The 19,526-nt window shown below is 42.0% G+C and overlaps 1 protein-coding gene across 1 annotated transcript in view; it reads left to right on the top strand.

The window, feature by feature from the left end:
- Positions 1–17,358, top strand: part of pdzd8 (PDZ domain containing 8) — a 45,633-nt gene extending 28,275 nt beyond the window's left edge. The window contains exons 4-5 of the mRNA XM_037783001.1: positions 11,423–11,585; positions 11,696–17,358. Coding sequence (XP_037638929.1) covers positions 11,423–11,585; positions 11,696–14,052 — 2,520 coding nt within the window. The 3' untranslated portion in view covers positions 14,053–17,358. The remainder of the gene's footprint in view (positions 1–11,422; positions 11,586–11,695) is intronic.
- Positions 17,359–19,526: the final 2,168 nt, after the last annotated feature.

Genomic DNA, 19,526 nt, shown 5'->3' with positions numbered 1-19,526 from the left:
CCAGAACAATGACGGCTACAAAAAAAAAAGGGGCCGCGTGGGCGACCAAACCACTGTTGCCGTCCATACAAGTGCAAATTAGGCAAAGCACCTTTTTGTTTGCCCGTGTCTCCATGACAACGCCTTTGTTCTTAATGCTTTTGAAACCTGCTTCCTATGATAAAAAGGCAACTTGAAAATTCAGATTGAGCCACACCACAAGCACAAGTGTAAAACTTCATAGTGATTTTACTCTAAAAAAAAGACACGCCATCCACTGCTACATTGTCCATTCAGAAAGCATTGAGTCGTTTTAATATCTGCCCGTTATTATTCATGTGTTCTAATATTTTCCGTATTGACATTTAGATAGGCGTGAATACACCAGCGCATACAGTACAGAGTAGTGAGTAATGATGGTTTCACAAATGAGATGCCTAGGGTGAACTTGCATCTGTTTGCATTCATTATATTGACTTAGCGGGCTACCCATCGTAGGTTACTATACGGTTTCTCTAACGGGTTGATCCAGAGTACGCAATGCTACAAACCCCCATGAAATGCCTCGTCACTGCAACCCAGTGCACAATCAAGGCAGGATAAATGCTCTTAGCAGGCTTCTCGTTTTTAGATTTAATCAGCTTAGTTCAGTGGTTCTCAAACTTTTTATACTACGTACCATCTCAGGAAATATTTGACTCTCCAAGTATCACCATTATAACCAGGGGAGGGTAATTATTTTTCCTTGGGGGGGCCACATTAGAAACCCAGATTGTTGCCGGGGACCAAACAATTGCTGTCAGACGTAACCTCTATTTTATCACTACATTAATTTATAGAAAACATACTGCGCACTTATTTTTCAGCATTTATGATACTGAAAAACACTCCAAACAGCATATTATTAAGAAAATTACATTATATGCAGGAGTTTGTGAATTGTACAGAAATGACAGTTTTGGGTAGTAATGTTTCCATTAACAAAACTTAACAAAACAGAGAATCCCCCAACATGCCAAACTATAAAAACATGCACTGCAGGTCCAAAAAGCTCTATTTTTCAGGGCAGGGAGGGTACTGTACACAGTACTGTACTGGCCTTTGTTATCGTCATCTATAGTGGTTGTTTGCATAAAAACACACAATTTAAATGATTATGATTATTTAAATATTTGCTTTGATTAAAAATAATTCTCTCATAATTCTCTCTCTATTATCTATTTTATATTGATGTGAAAATATCTCCCTGGATTTATTGAAGTTTCTCGCCAAAACTACATTTTACGTGATTACATTTGAACACATCATGATGACGTTGTAATTTACCTTCGCCCAATAGTCATTTTGTTTTGAAAATCGTTTTTAGCTAATTATATTTATCTACATCATGTATGATCTCACTCTTTTTTGAGATACACTTTCTTTGTTCTTTGCAGTTGACTTTAAGTGAAATGATAAATAAGTGATAATATTTGTCAATGGCACAGTTAAGCCCAGGTCAAACTAAGGGGTGTACTTTTTTGATCACCTGATTTAATTTTTTTTTATCTGTAATGATTATCTAAAAGTGTTTTATTTATGTAATGTAATTAAAAACATCATTATATATTATTAGAATATGGCCCATATGAACATGTTTTTTTATTATACATATATAATATTGATGCTGCAGATATATATTATAATTTATAATATACAGTTTTCATAGTATTGTTTATTGTCCCCCTTAGATGGAGCACCTCCCATCCAAGATGCTTCTGGATAGTTGGCCTGTCACGATAACTACTTCATTTGGACGATATATCGTCCCAGAAATAATTGCGACAAACGATATTATTGTTATTTTAAGACCATTTTATGCCAACTGATATAATAATGATGATATAATAGAATAATAATGCAAGTACACCCTTTCAATGAGCAATGGACTTTTAATTCTTAAGAATATTCAGACATTGGAGTCGGAATCCTAAATAAATAAAACATATAAACTAAAAACCACATAAGCAAACAATAAATAAAATGGAAATAAAATGCTCTTAAATAAATATGAACCATTTGGGTTACATTCGTTCCTTAAAAGGCAATATCCTGCCAATCTGTTTCTCAGTGGTTCGGACCTTTGTTAGCAAAAAGTAACAACACATTAGCTGTAAGGTAGATTTAACAACAACACTCTATCATTCAGCATAAACCCAAAATGTTCCCCCCACCGGCGCTGTGGACGATAAGTCAATAATGTGAAAATGATCGAGGTCATGTCCATAATATTGTATGATAAGTCAATATAATAATTATTGTGACAGGCTAAGTAATATTCCATGGAAACATCCGGATGAGATCTTGATAGCCCCGCTGTGTGCGGGATAGTTTTGAAGGAAACCGATGCAGACTTAGTTCATAATGCAACTCAGTGGTTCCCAAAACCTCTTCTGCCGTGCCCCCCCCTTTTGTAGATAAAAAAATATTTTTAAGCCCCCCCCCTGCAAGCCTCTTCGCGCCCCCAGTTTGGGAACCACTGCCGTAACTTAACATGTCTATGATTATTGTGTTTGAGAACAGAATCTGCGTCACCGTTAACCAGCCTAATAAGTACCCACGTAAGCACCTGAGCAGCTACTGGCCATGCAGCCTCCCCCCACCACCCCCCAAACCCCCCAACCCTCCCAAACCACCGGGGCTGCTAATTGGATGTGGCAGGGAATTGCTGCGCACTTGCCTCGCGGCGACTTGTACCCTATAACCATACACAAATCGATCTGACATGTGGTATTAGATTAAATTACCAAGCAGCGCAGTGACAGGGAAAAGGATTTGCTCAACCCCCCCCCCCCACTTCTCTGTCTCACACACACTCACCCTCCCAGACCCGCTGGAGAGCAGTAGGGATGTTCAGCCAAGCAACAGGAGATGCTGCTCCATCCAAGCTATTCGTCAAGCTGGGTTTTTAAGACCAGCCTGCAGCCAGCCACCTCTCCCTGTACGTTGCTTTCAGTGTACACATAACCCATGGAGGCCAGATAGATATATATTGTGATAGACTGAAGTGATGGAAAACAGTAGTTTATTACATTTAGACACAGTGTGAATTCAAGTGTGAATTTATTTTTATATAGAGTCAAATCATAACAGAAGTTGTCTCAAGATGCTTTTCATACAGAGCAGGTGTAGACCGTACTCTATAATTTAGAGACCCAACATGAGATCCCCCATGAGCAGGCACTAGGTGCTACAGTGGCAAGAGAAAACTCCCCTTTAACAGGGTAGGCTCTGGGTGGGCGGCCATCTGCCTCAACCACTTGGGTTGAGAGAGAGAGGAAGAGAGAGAATTACAGTTGGTGGAAAGATGCCCCCCTAGCCCCCTCCCCCCCTGCAAGCTAGATTACCTTCACTAGTCATTTGTAATTGTTGTCAGGTCAGAGCTGTTTGTGATCAGAGGATGCAGCAGACGAGGTGAGGCGGTGTTCGTGTGAGAACGTAGAAAACGTTTTTTAGCTGCTTTCTGCTTTTTTTCTCATAAATGTAAACCGACTGTAGCCGTGTCTGAAATCACTCCCTTGTTCGTGCATTCACCATGCCTTGTAGAATACACACTCTGTAGTTTCCTATATAAGAGCAGTAAATTGAGTGTGACGGCGTGATTCGTCACGTCGCATCATCACTGATAGTCATAATACAGTGCGTTGCATCTATCAAATGAGACGCATTGCATTGGGATGTTTGAGCAAATAGTGTTCGTTTCATTGTGGACATTTATGTAGCATACGTTTTGTACGTTGAATTTGCTTACACAAATAGAATGTCAGATACAGAATGATTTCTGACATGGCCTGTGACTGCATGGAAAAAGTGAAATATGAAAGAAAAAAAAGCAGTCTTAAAATGTTCTGCAGGTTTTTGACATACAGTAGATAGTAGAATCTCCTCCACTGAATGATAAAACAGGTTTTCAGCAACAGATCTGTATATGAGCTACATACAACTAAAGTAACGAATAAACAAATCTCTAGATGAGAATGTCCTCACGAAGAGCAAATGTATATGTCAGTTGGCCACAAACCCCAATTTAAACATCTTCACACGGCTGATTTTAGATTTGTGGAGAAGAACAGGGATGTTTATGAGCTTGTAAACTTTTCCAGGCTGTAGTTGAGACCTCTGGCAGGTCACAGCGGTAACGCTGGATGATGCTAAATTGCCCCCTCTGGCATTTAATTGTTTGTTTCTTACTTTGAGAAGGCCCATACAGTCAAGGAACCTATAAAAGAAGGAAGGGTCATTACGTCATCAGGACACCTTTCTAATTTTGCAAGTACCGGTATAAAGGTCCAAGAGCGCCGGTCATTGATCCCAACTTTCGTAGTGGCCAAACGGCGGTACTGCAACATCCATATCCGTCACGTGATGCCATTGGGCCCAAAAATACTTTTTCCCATAGACTTACATTGGGAAAGAGAAGCTGTAACTCGGAGGATCATTTTTTTTTTTTTTAGGTAAATCAACTTCCCAGTATGAACACTTGAATAGCCCTTATTTAAATCATTATAGGTTTTAAAGTTGTAAAATGCCTCTGTGCAAATCATCGATTGTAGACTTCAACATACATCGTTAATGATAAATTCTAATTATTAAGATAATAGGCCTACTTCATTCAATGATGTCTTATTGTCAACAAATCCCATTTTAATAACAGCCCACAAATATATTGTTTCGTTATAAAAAGGCTCAGTAATTTCCTAAAACAGCAAACGATATTCAAACAGGAAGAAATATTCTGGACTATTTTCACTGGCGGATTAATCCACATGTGATGCTCTAGTGAGCATTAGTGGCAGCAGGACGGTGTATGTGGGACTGAGTCCGAATAAACTACAGTGTGTGTGTGTGTTCATGGTAATGAAGGAACATGTGACCCAGTGACACAGTGAGGCTCATTGATGTGTGTTTTTTAATGGTTTGTGGAGAACAATGGAGCTCTATGGTACAGAGGAAGAAGACGCATCAGGCTTCAATACGCACACATTCACTGTTGGTGTGGCTCTGCACATGAGATCGGTTGGTAGTAACACATCGCCAGACTTTAATACTCACAATTTCTAGATGCTGTCTTTCCTACTTGTTTCATATTATTCAAACACACCTGCTTTACATCTGGAATCTGGAAGTTCCATTACCTGAAAAAAAAATCTATTCCTGTTTTTCACAGAGCATCTGTTTCATCAGGTTGATTTGAGTGTGTGGTATATCCCATTTTCTTCTCTGATACGTCAAAGATTAACAAAAACTTGCAATAGCTGTTTTTTTTTGCAGTGATTCAGGGATCAAAGGAAGACTTGTTTTAGTCCTGGAGCTAAAAGAGAGAACTTTAAAGCAGTGATCGCTGCCATTTGAACATATTAACCTTTCATTTGTTCTCTGTGGCGGTGTAGATAAAAGAGAGACTGGATTTGCCGGAATAGATCGTGAATTGCTCCATTTACATCTCGGGCTGCCGCGTTCTTTGTTTGTCTTTTCTGCTCAGAGACAAGAAAACCGAGAGCTGCTTGTTGTCTTAGTCGATGTTAACAAGGTTAGTGCAGTCGCTGCTTCTCAGCCCTGAGAGAAAGCTCTCCTCTACACAACAATCTGGAGACGCTCCGCACAGCTACGTTCTCTCAGAAAGGAGTCGTGTTTCTCCACCAAACAACATCATCACTGTAAACTGGTAAAGGGGGAAACTAAATTTGACCATGATTACATGGTAGGGTGTACAAACATTAACAAATGTGTTATTATAATTACAAATAACAGAATTGACTTCAACATAGGTGGACAATAAAAATTAAAATTAAATAGGACTTTGGTAGTATTCTTGTGGTACTCATCTCCCACACAGTCATTAGTAAATATATAATATATTAAAGACTCTCTGATTCTGATCCAGACCTTTATATTGTCCAGTTACTGAAGGGATTCTAGTGTTGCTAACCCTGACGTTACAGATGGTTTGTCTGTATTTGCTGATGTTGTCCCATTTTTGTGTGAGAGAGAAATTATAGTATTAGTATTCAATTAACCAGGTTAAGCAGCATCATTATCCAACTGAGATCAGTTGGAACATATTCAATTACATTTATTTATTTTTCAATTCAATTTCAAAACATACAGAGAAAAATAGTGTTTACATATTTTTTTTTAAAGCTAGGGTCAGTAAGTACACTAGATTAAAAACCACTATCCAACCTAAAAACTCAGCCCAGTGTAGCCAACTCTTCTCTAATGAAAGTAGCTCGCAGCACTAGCTCCAAAAGTCCCTAAATCTAGAGAGAACGTCTCCAGGTCATCAACACGGACAGTCCGTCCCTTCAGGCCTCCCTCCAAAGACACTCCCCCAAAATTATCATTATGGACGTAAACAACCAACATGGCTGCTGTTAGGACTCACAGCTGTCACGCTAGCAGCTGGAGGAAGACTCTGGTGACGCACAATGAGGACATGCAGGTAGACAGGTAGGTAGGTAGACAGGTAGGTAGACAGGCAGGTAGGTAGACAGGTAGGTAGACAGGCAGGTAGGTAGACAGGTAGGTAGGTGGTTAAACAGATAGGTAGACATGCAGATAGGTAGGTATTTAAACGGGTAGGTAGACGGGTAGGTAGGTTGACAGGCAGGTAGGTAGACAGTTAGCTAGACAGGTAGGTAGACAGGTAGAGGGACAGGTAGCCCGTCCACTCATTACATTTTGGCTGAACGAAATGTTTGGACGGGTTTATTACAGTCCTGCGACAGCCACAGATTTATTGATTGCTGTCGGGATGTAATGAGAATTTCAGCAAATGTAACAGAAATGTTTTTGAAGAAGATAACCAACCCTAGCTTTAAATATTATATGATACCAAACAAGTTTGTTTGTCAAGTCAATTCTATTGATATAACCCAACATCGCAAATCACAAATTTGCCTCTACAAGCCTTAGAATCTGTACATACTGCTTCTGAACAAAGATGATTTATTTTGTAATAAATCTTTACATTTAGATATGTAAAGAAGTATGTTTTTTGCTGTAAGACGTCATGTCCTGTTCTCCTGGACGTTGGCCTGTGTTGCCCTAAATTTAAGTTTTTCTTAAGCAGTTTCCGAAACAAAATTTGTTGTCTCGTGTGGTCCCCTGAATTAAAGGCTATTTTAACTGATAGGGATGACGGGCTTTGCTATATCTCATCCCCCTCTCTCTCCCCGGCATCTCCTGTTTTGACTCTCACTGTTAAATAAAGCAGAAATGACCAAAAAAATATTCTTTCATAAAGAAAGAAAAAACATTTGGAATGATGGCCAAAAGGATGAATATAATATATAACCCAGGTTGTTGTTAAAAACAATAAAACAGTCTTCCTCGGGTGTATTCTAGTCATTTTACGTGGAGTAAACCTCCAGCTTTATATCTTTGAACCACGGAGAGCAGCGGTCTTATCACTGGGGCTTTGTGCGCACTGACATATAATTAGGTGCATATGAGTGTTTGTGACTGTGCATATATTGGTGGTGTAAGTGTGTGTAAAAGGGAGATTGCCACTATTTGCACTTCAGAAGAATGGACTCACCTTTTGTAAATCTATCTTAGGCACAATAGCCACGTTGCAGATAGTGGTGCAGCTGTATACACACGGCTACAGTGCTGCTCCAATTACAGTAGGTGTGTTCAGCACCGACACCCACCTTTCAGCAGTTCTTACTCTGAAGGGCAAAATATCACAATCTCGAGTAGCCGAGCAGAAGCCGACCCACTCAGCACTGGCATCAGGATCTGAAGTTACCACCTGCCATGTGCCAAATGCCACTGAAATATGTGCTGGATGAATACGCAGGACAATCAGCTACTCTGGTTGGTATAGCATAGGACAATATTATATTGATGTTTGTTTCAAAAACATAATTTCTTTGTTCTGTTTAATCTATCTATTCATACTGTGCGTCCCTCCATGCTCCAAAGTGGACCATTCTTAGATCCACATGGCCAACTTGACAATACGGCCCCTATAAGTTCCATTATTTTGTGATTTATATACTTTTCTATAATGAATGAAATAATGGAAATAGTCCAGAATAACAGCAAATTCACACAATTCACCAGAGTCCAAATTGAAGGTTGCTTTTTATGTTTGACCAACATTCAAACAAAAACCTAGAAGTAGGGTAAACATCCCTATTGAGCAGACCAAATTATTATTATTATATTATTACCTCCGCCAAGGCCAAAGGCCTAGGAAGGTGGTTATGTTTTCACCGGCGTTGGTTTGTTTGTTTGTTTGTCTGTCTGTCGGTTAGCAGGATTACTCCAAAATGCGATGGATTTGCATGAAATGAGCGGTGTAGCACAATAACCAATCTATTAGATTTTGGTGGCGATCTAGATCATGATCCGGATTCAGGAATTTTTTTTACGGATTCCGATCAGCCTGTGCATTAAGACCACAGGGTATAACACATGCGCGGTGTAACTGATGCGTTGATGTCGCCTGACCCCGCCTCCTTCTGAGAGCAGAGAGATACGTGTGTGTGTCGATGTGTGGCGAGACTTCGAGGTGCGACGGGAGCTGCTGGCCGTCCGCGGTGAGAAAGAAAAAAGCGTTAGATGACGGGATGAGAGACAACGTAGTGTAACGTTATACAGACATGACAAGGCTGCTGAATGAGAGAGGCGTCTGCCGATACGTTACATCGCTCTAGATGAGCCAAATATCGTCCTTGAATAGATCGTGGCGGAACCGTGGAAATCGTATCGTATCGTATCGTTGTAAAAACGTATCCTTACACCCCTACTACTAGTGATAGGCTACCATGAGAATGGATCATGACCGTTCCTCAGCCTTCACTGAACCCCCCACCCTCAACCCCACCCCCTGTGCCAGCTTGTATAGATTATCTGCTTATTCATGGCCAGCCCTAACTCAATCACTGCCTTCCACCAGAACCATAACAAATGACAGCAGGGGAAATTACAGTCATTCATCTCCGTCTAAGCACGTCATGTCGGCCCTCCTTTTCTGTCTTTTAAACCAGGACACCTGTATTCATCCTCTCTCTCTCCTCCTTCTCCACCTCATTTAGCTCTTTCTCTGTACCAGGAAAGATCCTACCATATATGTCTCTTGTAAGCTGACAATCTCTACCCATCAGTTGAAACTGCATGGGGGTTTTGCGTACACTGTTCACGATCATCAGCATAGGAGGCACGAATGTGTTGCTACTGTAAAAGCGCTGTCATTTGATAGACGACCTGTCAGGCTTAAAACGGGTCACATCCGCACCACAACAGGTGTGTTGTGGGATATGTGACTTGGACTGTGTGCAGTGGCTGTTATTAAGGCAGCCGGGGGTGGGGGTTTAATTGCAGCTCTCTCTCTCTCTCTTCTTCCACAGAATTGCCACTTTCAGTTTGAGTCTCTCATCAAAGTGCTAGAAGGCAGATGTCAGTGTTGCACTTGAAGCATTTGTCAACTTACAGTTTATTCTCATTCTTATTATTTTACATCTGGACTAAACAGCAGTACATTGCTTTGCTCCCGTGCTGGTACTCCTGTCTGTTTCTCTAAACTCCATCTGTAGGTAATACACTGACTGGTCTCCAATTACCACTAAAGCCCCAGCACAAAGAATCACCAAAGTCCTCACCACATAAGACCAATAGTGATCCAATGGAAGGTCTGCAACGCCCCCTCCCCCACCTCCTCCTTCTCGCCCTCCAGTGTCACCAAGACCTCAGATAATGTTGACATCAGCCTCCTCAGAAACCAGTCTTTTGGAAGGCATTGATTCTGTTACAGCTACTAATGCCCCTGTTGTTCCTACCATGACTACTAACATCAGCACTTCTGACAGATCTCCAGAAAAAGTTCCTCTAACTGGAGCCGGCTCTGAGAAGACATGTGTCAAACAGGCTGAGGCGAAGCATTTGTCAACTTACAGTTTATTCTCATTCTTATTATTTTGCACCTGGACTAAACAGACTTGCCTTTAGGCCTACCTGTTGTTAGTTGATGGTGTTAGATCTTTAAAATGAAGAAAGACATACTGTATGTCCATAAAGTTAGAGTAAATCTGTGCTGGCTAAGCTATTACTTTATACTTACAAGGATAGTTTGAGTGTTTTCTCATTGGGGTTTAATGAGGTACTTCTCCATAGTCAGTGTATTAAAGTAGAGTAACAGGACGGGAGCAAAGCAATGTACTGCTGTGGACGCTGTGACTGGAAAGGTACCTCGCACAACCCCACTGAGAAAATACCCAAACTATCCCATTAAATTTGAACCTTGAAACAGATCTGTTCAGTAATAAATAAATCTGTTCATTAATAAATAAATAAATAGGTTTATTTATTTTTTTCATTGAAACATATGTGTGAATAAAGAAATGGTGTATGTGCCTGTATGTTTGAGTCAGAATACTTTTTCCCTTCATCACTTAATTATAGACCCGCGACAACATAGCCGGTGTCCGTCTGTCCTCCCTTCTGTTTTGTTGTTTCAACTGTTTAACTTAGGAACTTCAAATTTGGTATGATGGTTGACAGTGTGGTCTAGTTGTGCATTTTGGGGGTTAGAAATCCAGGGTGCCCAAGATTTTTTTTAATTTTGGTCACCCTGACTTGAGGAAGGTGAGCTAATAACAAGCTACATTGGGCTCAATAGACTAATTCCATTACTTACAAAAGGACAGAACCTTTGGCCCTACTTCAGTAAGGGTCAAGTGGTGAGCAGGGGGGGGGGTTATGTGAGCCATGCTCACTATTGCCGCGTTAAATCTTGTTCCTTTTATTAGTGTTTTTCATTTTATTGAGCCAAGCTGAGAATAACTATTTAACTTCCATTGTGGTTGATGCATTACTTACCCAGATGTGTTAACCTGTGTGTAACAAAACATCTCAAACAAGTAAATTATCTGCAATTATTATTTTTTTATTTTTTTTTTAAAGTTGCACAACCCTTCTCCAGTAGCCCATGCTTTATGTTACGTTTTTACCAAACGTTTATGACAATATTATAGATTATCATAGACAGACGCTGAGTTTACAAAACATTACCGTGATCTTTTTAGAATACTTTTTACTAAATGCAGTATTTACACCTAGACCTGAACAAAATAAATATAAACGACCATACATACCAATACGAATCATACAATATTACAACCACCTTTTCAAAATCTTCTTTACCAAATACAGTCTTTCAAAACACAGTATCTCTTCCATCTCTTAATAGCCCTATAATAACCAGGGAATTATCCATAAATATCAAGAGATCAAAGTTAGAAACATTAGGTTAAAAGAGTACAGAATTTGATGCTTTGAAAAGGGGGAGATTTATCCTCTTACTATTGATCATAAATGATTCATGTCCTTGTCACTACATCAAGTAGATGATCCTGGTCTTCATCGTAAGTTTTCTCTCATTACATGTATGCATCAGACGGAGGTCATCAAAGGGCCGTGTGGCAGCGTGGGGATGACGTTCAGGCACGTTCCTGCCAGCGAGGGGGATGCAGTGCACGTCAGCATCGAGACAGTCACACCAAACTCCCCTGCTGCCTTGGCAGACCTGCAGAGGGGTGATCGTCTAATCGCCATCGGAGGTTTGAGATGCTTGTTCATTGTTGTAATCAGCAGAATTTCTTTTTTAAAACTGTTAGCTCTTAGCACTACTAATAGAATACTTTTCCCCTCCTCTCTTTACTTTTGACAGGTGTCAAAGTGACATCTTCCGTTCAAGTGCCCAAACTGTTGAAGCAGGCAGGAGACAGGGTGGTGGTCCTTTATGAGAGACCGATTCGTCACCAGACTCCCTCTTTTGGAAGCCTCGGAACTCTTCAAGAAGGGTTTGGGCAGCTAGAGGAAACTGGTTTTATTTCTCATCCAGGGGGTTATGAGGAAGACCCAGCCCCCATTACCACCCTTTCTGACATATCCGACAGCAAAGACATGGACTCTGAGTTTGAAGAGTTGATTGTGGACTCCAAACCTAGCCAGACTGGTGGCCCTAACAGCACCACACATACCAGTGATACTAAAGAGGATTCCTTACTTACAGTAAACCAAAGCCCCAAAAGGACTGTGGCCAACTTGGCCTCGAAGCCCCTTGGTACCATATCACCCATCCTTAACCGCAAGTTAAACCTGGTGGGTCTCCAGTCACCACTAAAGCCCCAGCCCAAAGAATCACCAAAGCCCTCACCACATAAGACCAATAGTGATCCAGTGGAGGGTCTGCAACGCCCCACCGTCCCACCCCCACCTCCTCCTTCTCGCCCTCCAGTGCCACCAAGACCTCAGATAAGGTTGACATCAGCCTCCTCAGAAACCAATCTTCTGGAAGGCACTGATTCTGTTACAACTACTAATGCCGCTGTTGTTCCTACCACGACTACCACAATCAGCGCTTCTGAAAGATCTCCAGAAAAAGTTCCTCTCACTGGAGCCAATGAGGACAAGGCCGGCTCTGAGAAGACTTGTGTCAAACAGGCTGAGACCAAGCAGTCTACCAGGCCAGCAGAGCTCAGTGATGAGCTGCCGGTCCCTTCCACCGGGACCAGCAGCAGCAAAGCAGATCAAGCAAAGGACAAAGCTTCAGAGAGCTCCTGCAGCACACGGGACAGTCTAGAGGACCGATCCCTCTGGGAATCCCCAGAAACCATGTTTCGTAACCAGACAGCACGCTGGCACAAGGCCTCTGTCGTGTTTGAGGTGGAGGGCAACCATAAGTACCTTAATGTGGCCCTGTGGTGCAAAGATCCCTTTAAGCTGGGCAGTTTGCTGTGCCTGGGTCATGTCAGCCTACAGCTGGAGCATATAGCCCTGGAATGCATGGCCACATCTTCAGCAGAATACCAGAGCACCTTTAGGTTGGGGCCTCCTGAGCCCAGAGCTAACGTCAGTCGCACTGCGCTACGCAGCCTCGGCACCCACAAGGGCTTCAATGAGAAGCTGTGTTACGGAGATGTCACTCTGAACTTCTGTTACTTAGCTGAGGGTGAGTTAGACTATCCAGTAGGGCTGGCAGAAAGGGAGCGAGAGGGGAGTCTCCATGATGAGGATCTAAGGGAGAGGGAGCATATCCCCAGTGCACAGCGTGACGACTTGGCCTACGGCGCCATGCAGTTGGTGGAGGTTCGTCACAACTTCCAGGACACCCAGTTCCAGAACCCAACGTGGTGTGAATACTGCAAGAAGAAAGTTTGGACCAAGGCAGCCTCTCAGTGTATGATCTGCGCCTACGTTTGCCACAAGAAGTGCCAGGACAAGTGCCTCACTGAAAATCCCCTCTGTGTGGCAGCAACTGAGCGTCGCGGAGCTGACCCTGAAGCCAAATCCACCATTAACCGGGCCACCACTGGTATAACGCGCCACATCATCAACACCAGCTCCCGCCTGCTTAACCTCCGCCAGGTGCCCAAGACTCGGCTGGTTGAGCAGGTGGTTGACGTGGTGCCTGGAGCGGTGGAGCCCTCGCCCAAGCATACCCCCAACACTTCAGACAATGAGAGCAGCGACACGGAGACCTACACCAGCGGCGCCAGCCCCTCCAAGCACCACGCCGGCAGCGGTGGCAGCAGTAAACTTGTGCGCAAGGAAGGTGGGTTGGATGACAGTGTGTTCATCGCCGTGAAGGAGATAGGCCGTGACCTGTACCGGGGGCTGCCCACAGATGAGCGCTCCCAGAAGTTGGAGTTGATGCTGGACAAGCTGCAGCAGGAAATTGACCAGGAGCTGGAGCACAATAACGCCCTTCTGCTGGAGGAGAGGGAGGCCACAGATGCCCGGCGCAAGGCCTTAATTAGTACCGCCCTGGCCAAGTCTGGGGAGAGACTCCAGGCCCTCACTCTGCTAATGATTCACTACCGGGCAGGCATTGAGGACCTGGAGTCGGTGGAGAGCACCTCGCCCTCAGAGCAGCAAGGCTTTAAAGGCAAAGAAGAAGGCCTGGAGGAGGAGGCGGCCCTCATGGGGGCAGAGGTCTATGACAGTGACATATGCAGCCCTGTGGAGGTGCAACTGCTGGATGACATTACGGAGGAGCAGATCTGTGTGGAGGCACTCCACTAAATAAGACTAGAAAGGAGAAAGAAGAGGAACCTGTGCTTTGGGCTCGTGCCTCACACAACACAATTATGTCCAGTATGTTTTTTGACATCGGGGGAATTTCAGGAGTCCAATTTGAATATCGGGTATGTTGGGGGTCCAGTGTTTGATTCACACGTTTTTTTTTTTGTTTTGTTTTGTTTTTTACGTGAAAAAATAAAGGATGGGTAAAGGAAATTTCCTCCCTAAGGATTCATGTTATCGATGTTTTGATTTGCACAATATGATGGCGTTTCCATGCTCTTGGTTTTTAAAGGGAAGCTTGAGAGCGACACTATTAATCTGCCCTCAGTAGTTGCTGCATGTGTATCCTCCAGTTTTTGTTTTTGTTTTCTGTAGCTTTAAAATGTCATTGTGAGCAATTCATTCAGTTTTGCTTTCTTGTCTGTAACAGCTTTGACATAAGGACTTAAAGAAAATGTACACATCTCTGTGGTCTAATCATCTTAACTTTCGGGAAGGAAAATAATTGTTCAATATTTGTTTGCTGTGAGTAACAAGCCCATATGAAGGTGAAATATTTGAGTGTGAATACTACCAGAGAAAAGCAGATTTCGACATCCACCTCAGATGAACATGTATTTTGTCTAAGGACCCTGTAAGCGGTCATGCATATCTTTTTATTTTGAGCATTTTATTTACTGTAATATATTTGGATTTTAGAAGTGACTCTCCCTGCTCACAAAGCTCAGCCAGCTGCATAATTATTAGTGGAATCTTATATATAGTTTGCTTTCTTTTTGGTGTATTTGTTTGTATTGGTTAGGCCAAACCTGTTTTAACATAGTTATTTTTGTCCGTCCGTCCGTCCCCCCTCCCCCACGGGACGATGTAAGGAGGTAATTGTCTTGTGTTCTAATTAATACATTTCTTAACCAGTTATTATTATTTGTTTTGCTTTACTAAGTCATGTTTTGTTCAGAACACTTCATCAACATCTAAAACTCAACTATGGCACATTGATAACTGATTTAATGGGTGAAATGTGAGAAATACATAATGGACACATAATTGAGTTTTTTTTTTGGATAGTTTCTGACTGAATGTTACCCTGGATCTCTCACGGTGTGAACATTTTCCCAACATTTATTTCATTTCGTTTAGTTTTTGTGCGTGTATGTCGTATGCATGTGCGTGCATGTTTGTATGAAGATGATTTCCATGCTTTATGATGTGATTTAGTGCAGATCATTTGCCTTTTATGAGTTGTTTTCATGCCCAAAATGAATGTATGTTCAGCCCCTTTCTGTGTTTTGTGTATATATACAGCTGTTTGGCTCCGTCTTTCACCATTTCCTTGCTTAACATCAAGCATTAATGTAGCCTGTTGTAATAATTCTATCATAACCAGCTACAGCTCCAAAATGCTGTGCTGTTCATCTATCTCTTATCTTTCACACCCTCAGAGAGCCACTGGAAAGAATTGCTTGTGAGGAAGGAATATATTACTCTTACATATCTTGCGAAAAATCTACCCTAAAACACAACATTTTCTAAATCTATATGGTGGTGATGTCCTTTTTCTTTGTTTATTCTTATGATTATTTTGCCAATCAGTGTCACGTCACATATTTCCAGCACAAATATAAATGAGTTTGTTCGTGGTGAGTCTCAGTGAGATTGAGTTTGATGGCTTTCTAAAACTATCTACAGCAGTCAGCAGGTTCTGGTATCAGTAGTATAGGGCCAACGTTTGATTGAAAGTAAGCGGGCGAAAACTGCCCCTGCGTTAAAAAACGGCACGATGAAACGTGACCCAAGAGGTCCAGTTGGAATAATAGATTGAGGAGTTTGTAGGAATGCTACACAGCGGTAAATGCTACAAGGAAGGGTTTAAATGATTTGGACAGTTAGTACAATAGTGATCATTTTATCTTTGGTTGTGACGATCGCGAGGTAAAAGTATGATGTTCATGTTAAAGAGTAATCTATCTGGAATTTGTGCTTGTAAATATTTAATAGACCAGCACCTTGTTATGCTGATGATGCTGCATTGTATTGAGGCAAAAGTTGAGCCCGTTTCAGCTTTTTTGCTGGACGACCCTGCGCCGACACCCCGCGCTGAGTAGCCTCATTCCCATTAATATAACTTCTATCTGGGTTGTTTAACGTCATTTTGGGAAAAGTAAGGTTACGGCCTCAGTATGCTTCAAACAAAGTCCTAACAGCATCTGAAACCTTCTGTCCAACAATGGGATGTGGGGCCTGTGCCCGTCATTTTTTGAAACTTTTCCAAACAATCCGAATCCCCCACGTCACGCCGTTAAATTATGTTTTTGTTTTTTTACTCATTTTAACTAGCTAGTAGCAGCAGTCACGGCACTTGCAGATCAAGGGGCTATGTGGTGTGGAAGGTGATGAACTGATGAGCTTGCGCACTGATGACCTACTTCACTTCAAAATCAGTCTCATATTAATATATATACATGTGTATATATATGTGTGTATATATATATATACACATATATATATTATATAATATATATATATATATACACATGTTTATTATAATATATATTATATATATATATATACAGTATATATATATTTATTTATTTTATCTTTAGCTATTCTACCATAAAGTACAAAAAAACAAGCTGATGGATTCAGCTTGTACAAAAATGAAAAGACATCACCCAAAACGTATGGAACACCAGACACCAGTTGAGTGCGAGTGATCAGAGGGTAGATTTTTCCTTAAATGTACCGTAACTCCGAAAGGAATTCATGCGACAACAAGAGAAGTAATCAGTCGGACTCACGGGAAGCGAACGCACATTTCCTGTTCTTGATGTGTTGCTCATGTAGATATTATTGGCTTGCTGGCTGCTACGCTTGTCAATCTCTCTCAAGTCTCTGTACATCCAGATTTTTTTTGTGCAATATTTTTGTAGGAAATTAAGCTGATGATCAAGAATGAATCCCCCGTGTCTGTGGTTTCTTTCTTTTGTTATTCTTTAAACACATGTAGTCTGTGTGCCCACCTGTCTGCTGGTAGTGTTGACCTGAGAGGGCCGGCCTGAGAAGCACTGCTTTTACTGCTGCTGCTGCTGCTGCTGTAACAATGCCCCCCTCACACCCCACCCCCCACACCACCACCACCACCACCCTGCTCTAACCTTTGAAACTGCACTTGCCACCACGGCTTTCAGCAGGTCGAGATGGTGTTTGTTTGTCTTTGTGTATGTGAGGGGTGTTGTACACAGTTTTCAAAAGGCTCATGTGATGAAGCTTTATTGTACATAACCTAAATAAACAAGCTCAAATGAAGATTCCCAACACTCTGCTTTGTGTTTTAATCAGCTCACACAGAAGAACTTTGAAAGGCACAATCTGTGATCCAAATGCAAACAAGAGTCACTCCCACCGGCAAAAAGCAAAAGACAAGACTTGTACCTTCTATTACATCCAAACAACACGGGGGCTAACAGTAGACAACGACTGAATCTAAGTTAATCAAGTGAAGTTAAAGGTTTATTTACATAAAACATCATAAAACTTCAACTCACAAGGAGGGCAAACCAAGATTTTCAATTCAAATTAGCTGGTGCTTATTTTGCAACTTTATTCAACTACTTTAATAAAGTACAGTATGTCATTGGACCCTGTATGCCTGTAACTTCCATGTACACTAACTTAATGCTATGTATACAAACACTGCCGTCCATTTCTATGATAACTCCAATGTTGGCCTCGAAGAATATGCAGCTACGTGCCATTAAGCCTCCAACATTCTTTCAGCGTTGCGCGCCAGCGGATAGCTGCGGACGTGTTCCGGTCGTGCGGACGTACACGCTGTTACATTCATACTACTATTTGGTCCACACCCACTGGACTGGAGTGTGGAACAACTGGAGCATGCCCAGTTGTTCCACACTTGCTTTGCATACAGTCCAAGTGTCACAATTTTTGGGCTGCACGCGGACATGAGCGCATGACTATATTTATGTCACGCGGACCCTCGCAAACGCACATGTGGAAGGTATGATTTAGCCTTTAGAGGGGTGAGCTGCACCCTTCATCTATGGGCGTATAAAGAGAACTGGATACATTGTTGGAGGCAGGCTCTCGTTCATTCCTATGAGTTACTCAGTGGCGCATGAAGCCAAAATGGCTCGACTTCAGAGTAAAGTACCCAGATCATCCGGTGATCTTCCTCAGCCATTGGTCCCATAGAGCAGGTGCAGTAGCGTTTCCTTTAAATCCTCCTCCCAGCCCTCGGTTCAGCCTCGGTCTGGGTCTCATTCACATGAACGGAGGAAGACAAATAACTCTGGATTCAGCCATTAGTGCATTTTACAACTTTTAGGACCTAATGATTTAAATAAGGACTATTCAAGTGTTCGTACTGGGAAGTTGATTCACCTCAAAAAAAAAAGTATCCGCTGAGTTACAGCTGTCTCTTTCCCAACGTAAATGGAGAAAAGTCTTTTTGGGCCCAATGGCATCACGTGACGGACACTGAAGTTGTAGTACCGCCGTTTGGCCACTACGGAAATGTAGCTTCAAAGCCCGGCGCTCTTCCTGGGGGCTTGTCCTGACCCCCTACACTCCTACAGCTCAAGAAATTTGTAGGGAATGTCTAACGTTTTTTTCCTTCAGAGGTGTCCATACTTGCCAACCTTGAGACCTTAAAAAAAGGGAGGATTTCAAAACCAAAGCGGGGGGTGCGGGTTTCCTGCATTCTGGTGACTTTAAAAGATTGAAAATATCTAAATAATAAGTAAACTGCAACAGCATTTTAATGTTAAACTTTTGACTTTACCATTAACTCCCAGGAGAGAAAACTGAATAATTCGCCACTCTGGTGTGAACTTGGCGTGTCCTTTCACTGCGCTCTAAACTCTAAGGCTTGTGTTGAAACGAACAAAAAGGAAAAACAGTGTTAAAATTTGCAGTAGAAATACGGGAGAATTGTGAGGAAACCGGGAGAGGGCAATGAAAAACGAGAGTATGGAGGTGTCCCTTCCCAAAAAAAGAAATCTGATACGATGACTTTTTTTTTGGTGAAGGTCCCTGTGTTGCTGTAAGAAAGAACCACAGTTGTTTGGGTCTTTAGTGAAGAGGGAAAGGCGGGAAGGTAGGCTATAGTGTGAACATCTGCAAAGTAATTGTAGCCCAGTGTTGAGATGGACAGGCTGATTACAGTGTGTCTGCTCTCACATTGCCCCATCATGGCAACTCATTCTGCTGCCTTCCACCAACCAGCGCAGGCAATCCACATCAATGTTTCTGTTACCAAACTGAACTGTTAACAACATTTTCTCTCAATATCTCTAATAGATTAGTCTATTAGCAACATTTTATCTCCATCTCTCTAATAGATTAGTCTATTAGCAACATTTTCTCTGAGCATGAATAAGGTGTGAAACTTGTCTCTTCCAGATGGCCTGTCATATTTTCATAAAGGGGTTTATAACTATTTCTCCTCACAGATG

The sequence above is a fragment of the Sebastes umbrosus genome, chromosome 10 (genome assembly GCF_015220745.1).
Source record: "Sebastes umbrosus isolate fSebUmb1 chromosome 10, fSebUmb1.pri, whole genome shotgun sequence".
Classification (NCBI taxonomy): Eukaryota; Metazoa; Chordata; class Actinopteri; order Perciformes; family Sebastidae; genus Sebastes; species Sebastes umbrosus.
The sequence above is the reverse complement of the archived record's forward strand: the minus strand, read 5'-3'. Positions and strand labels throughout refer to the sequence as shown.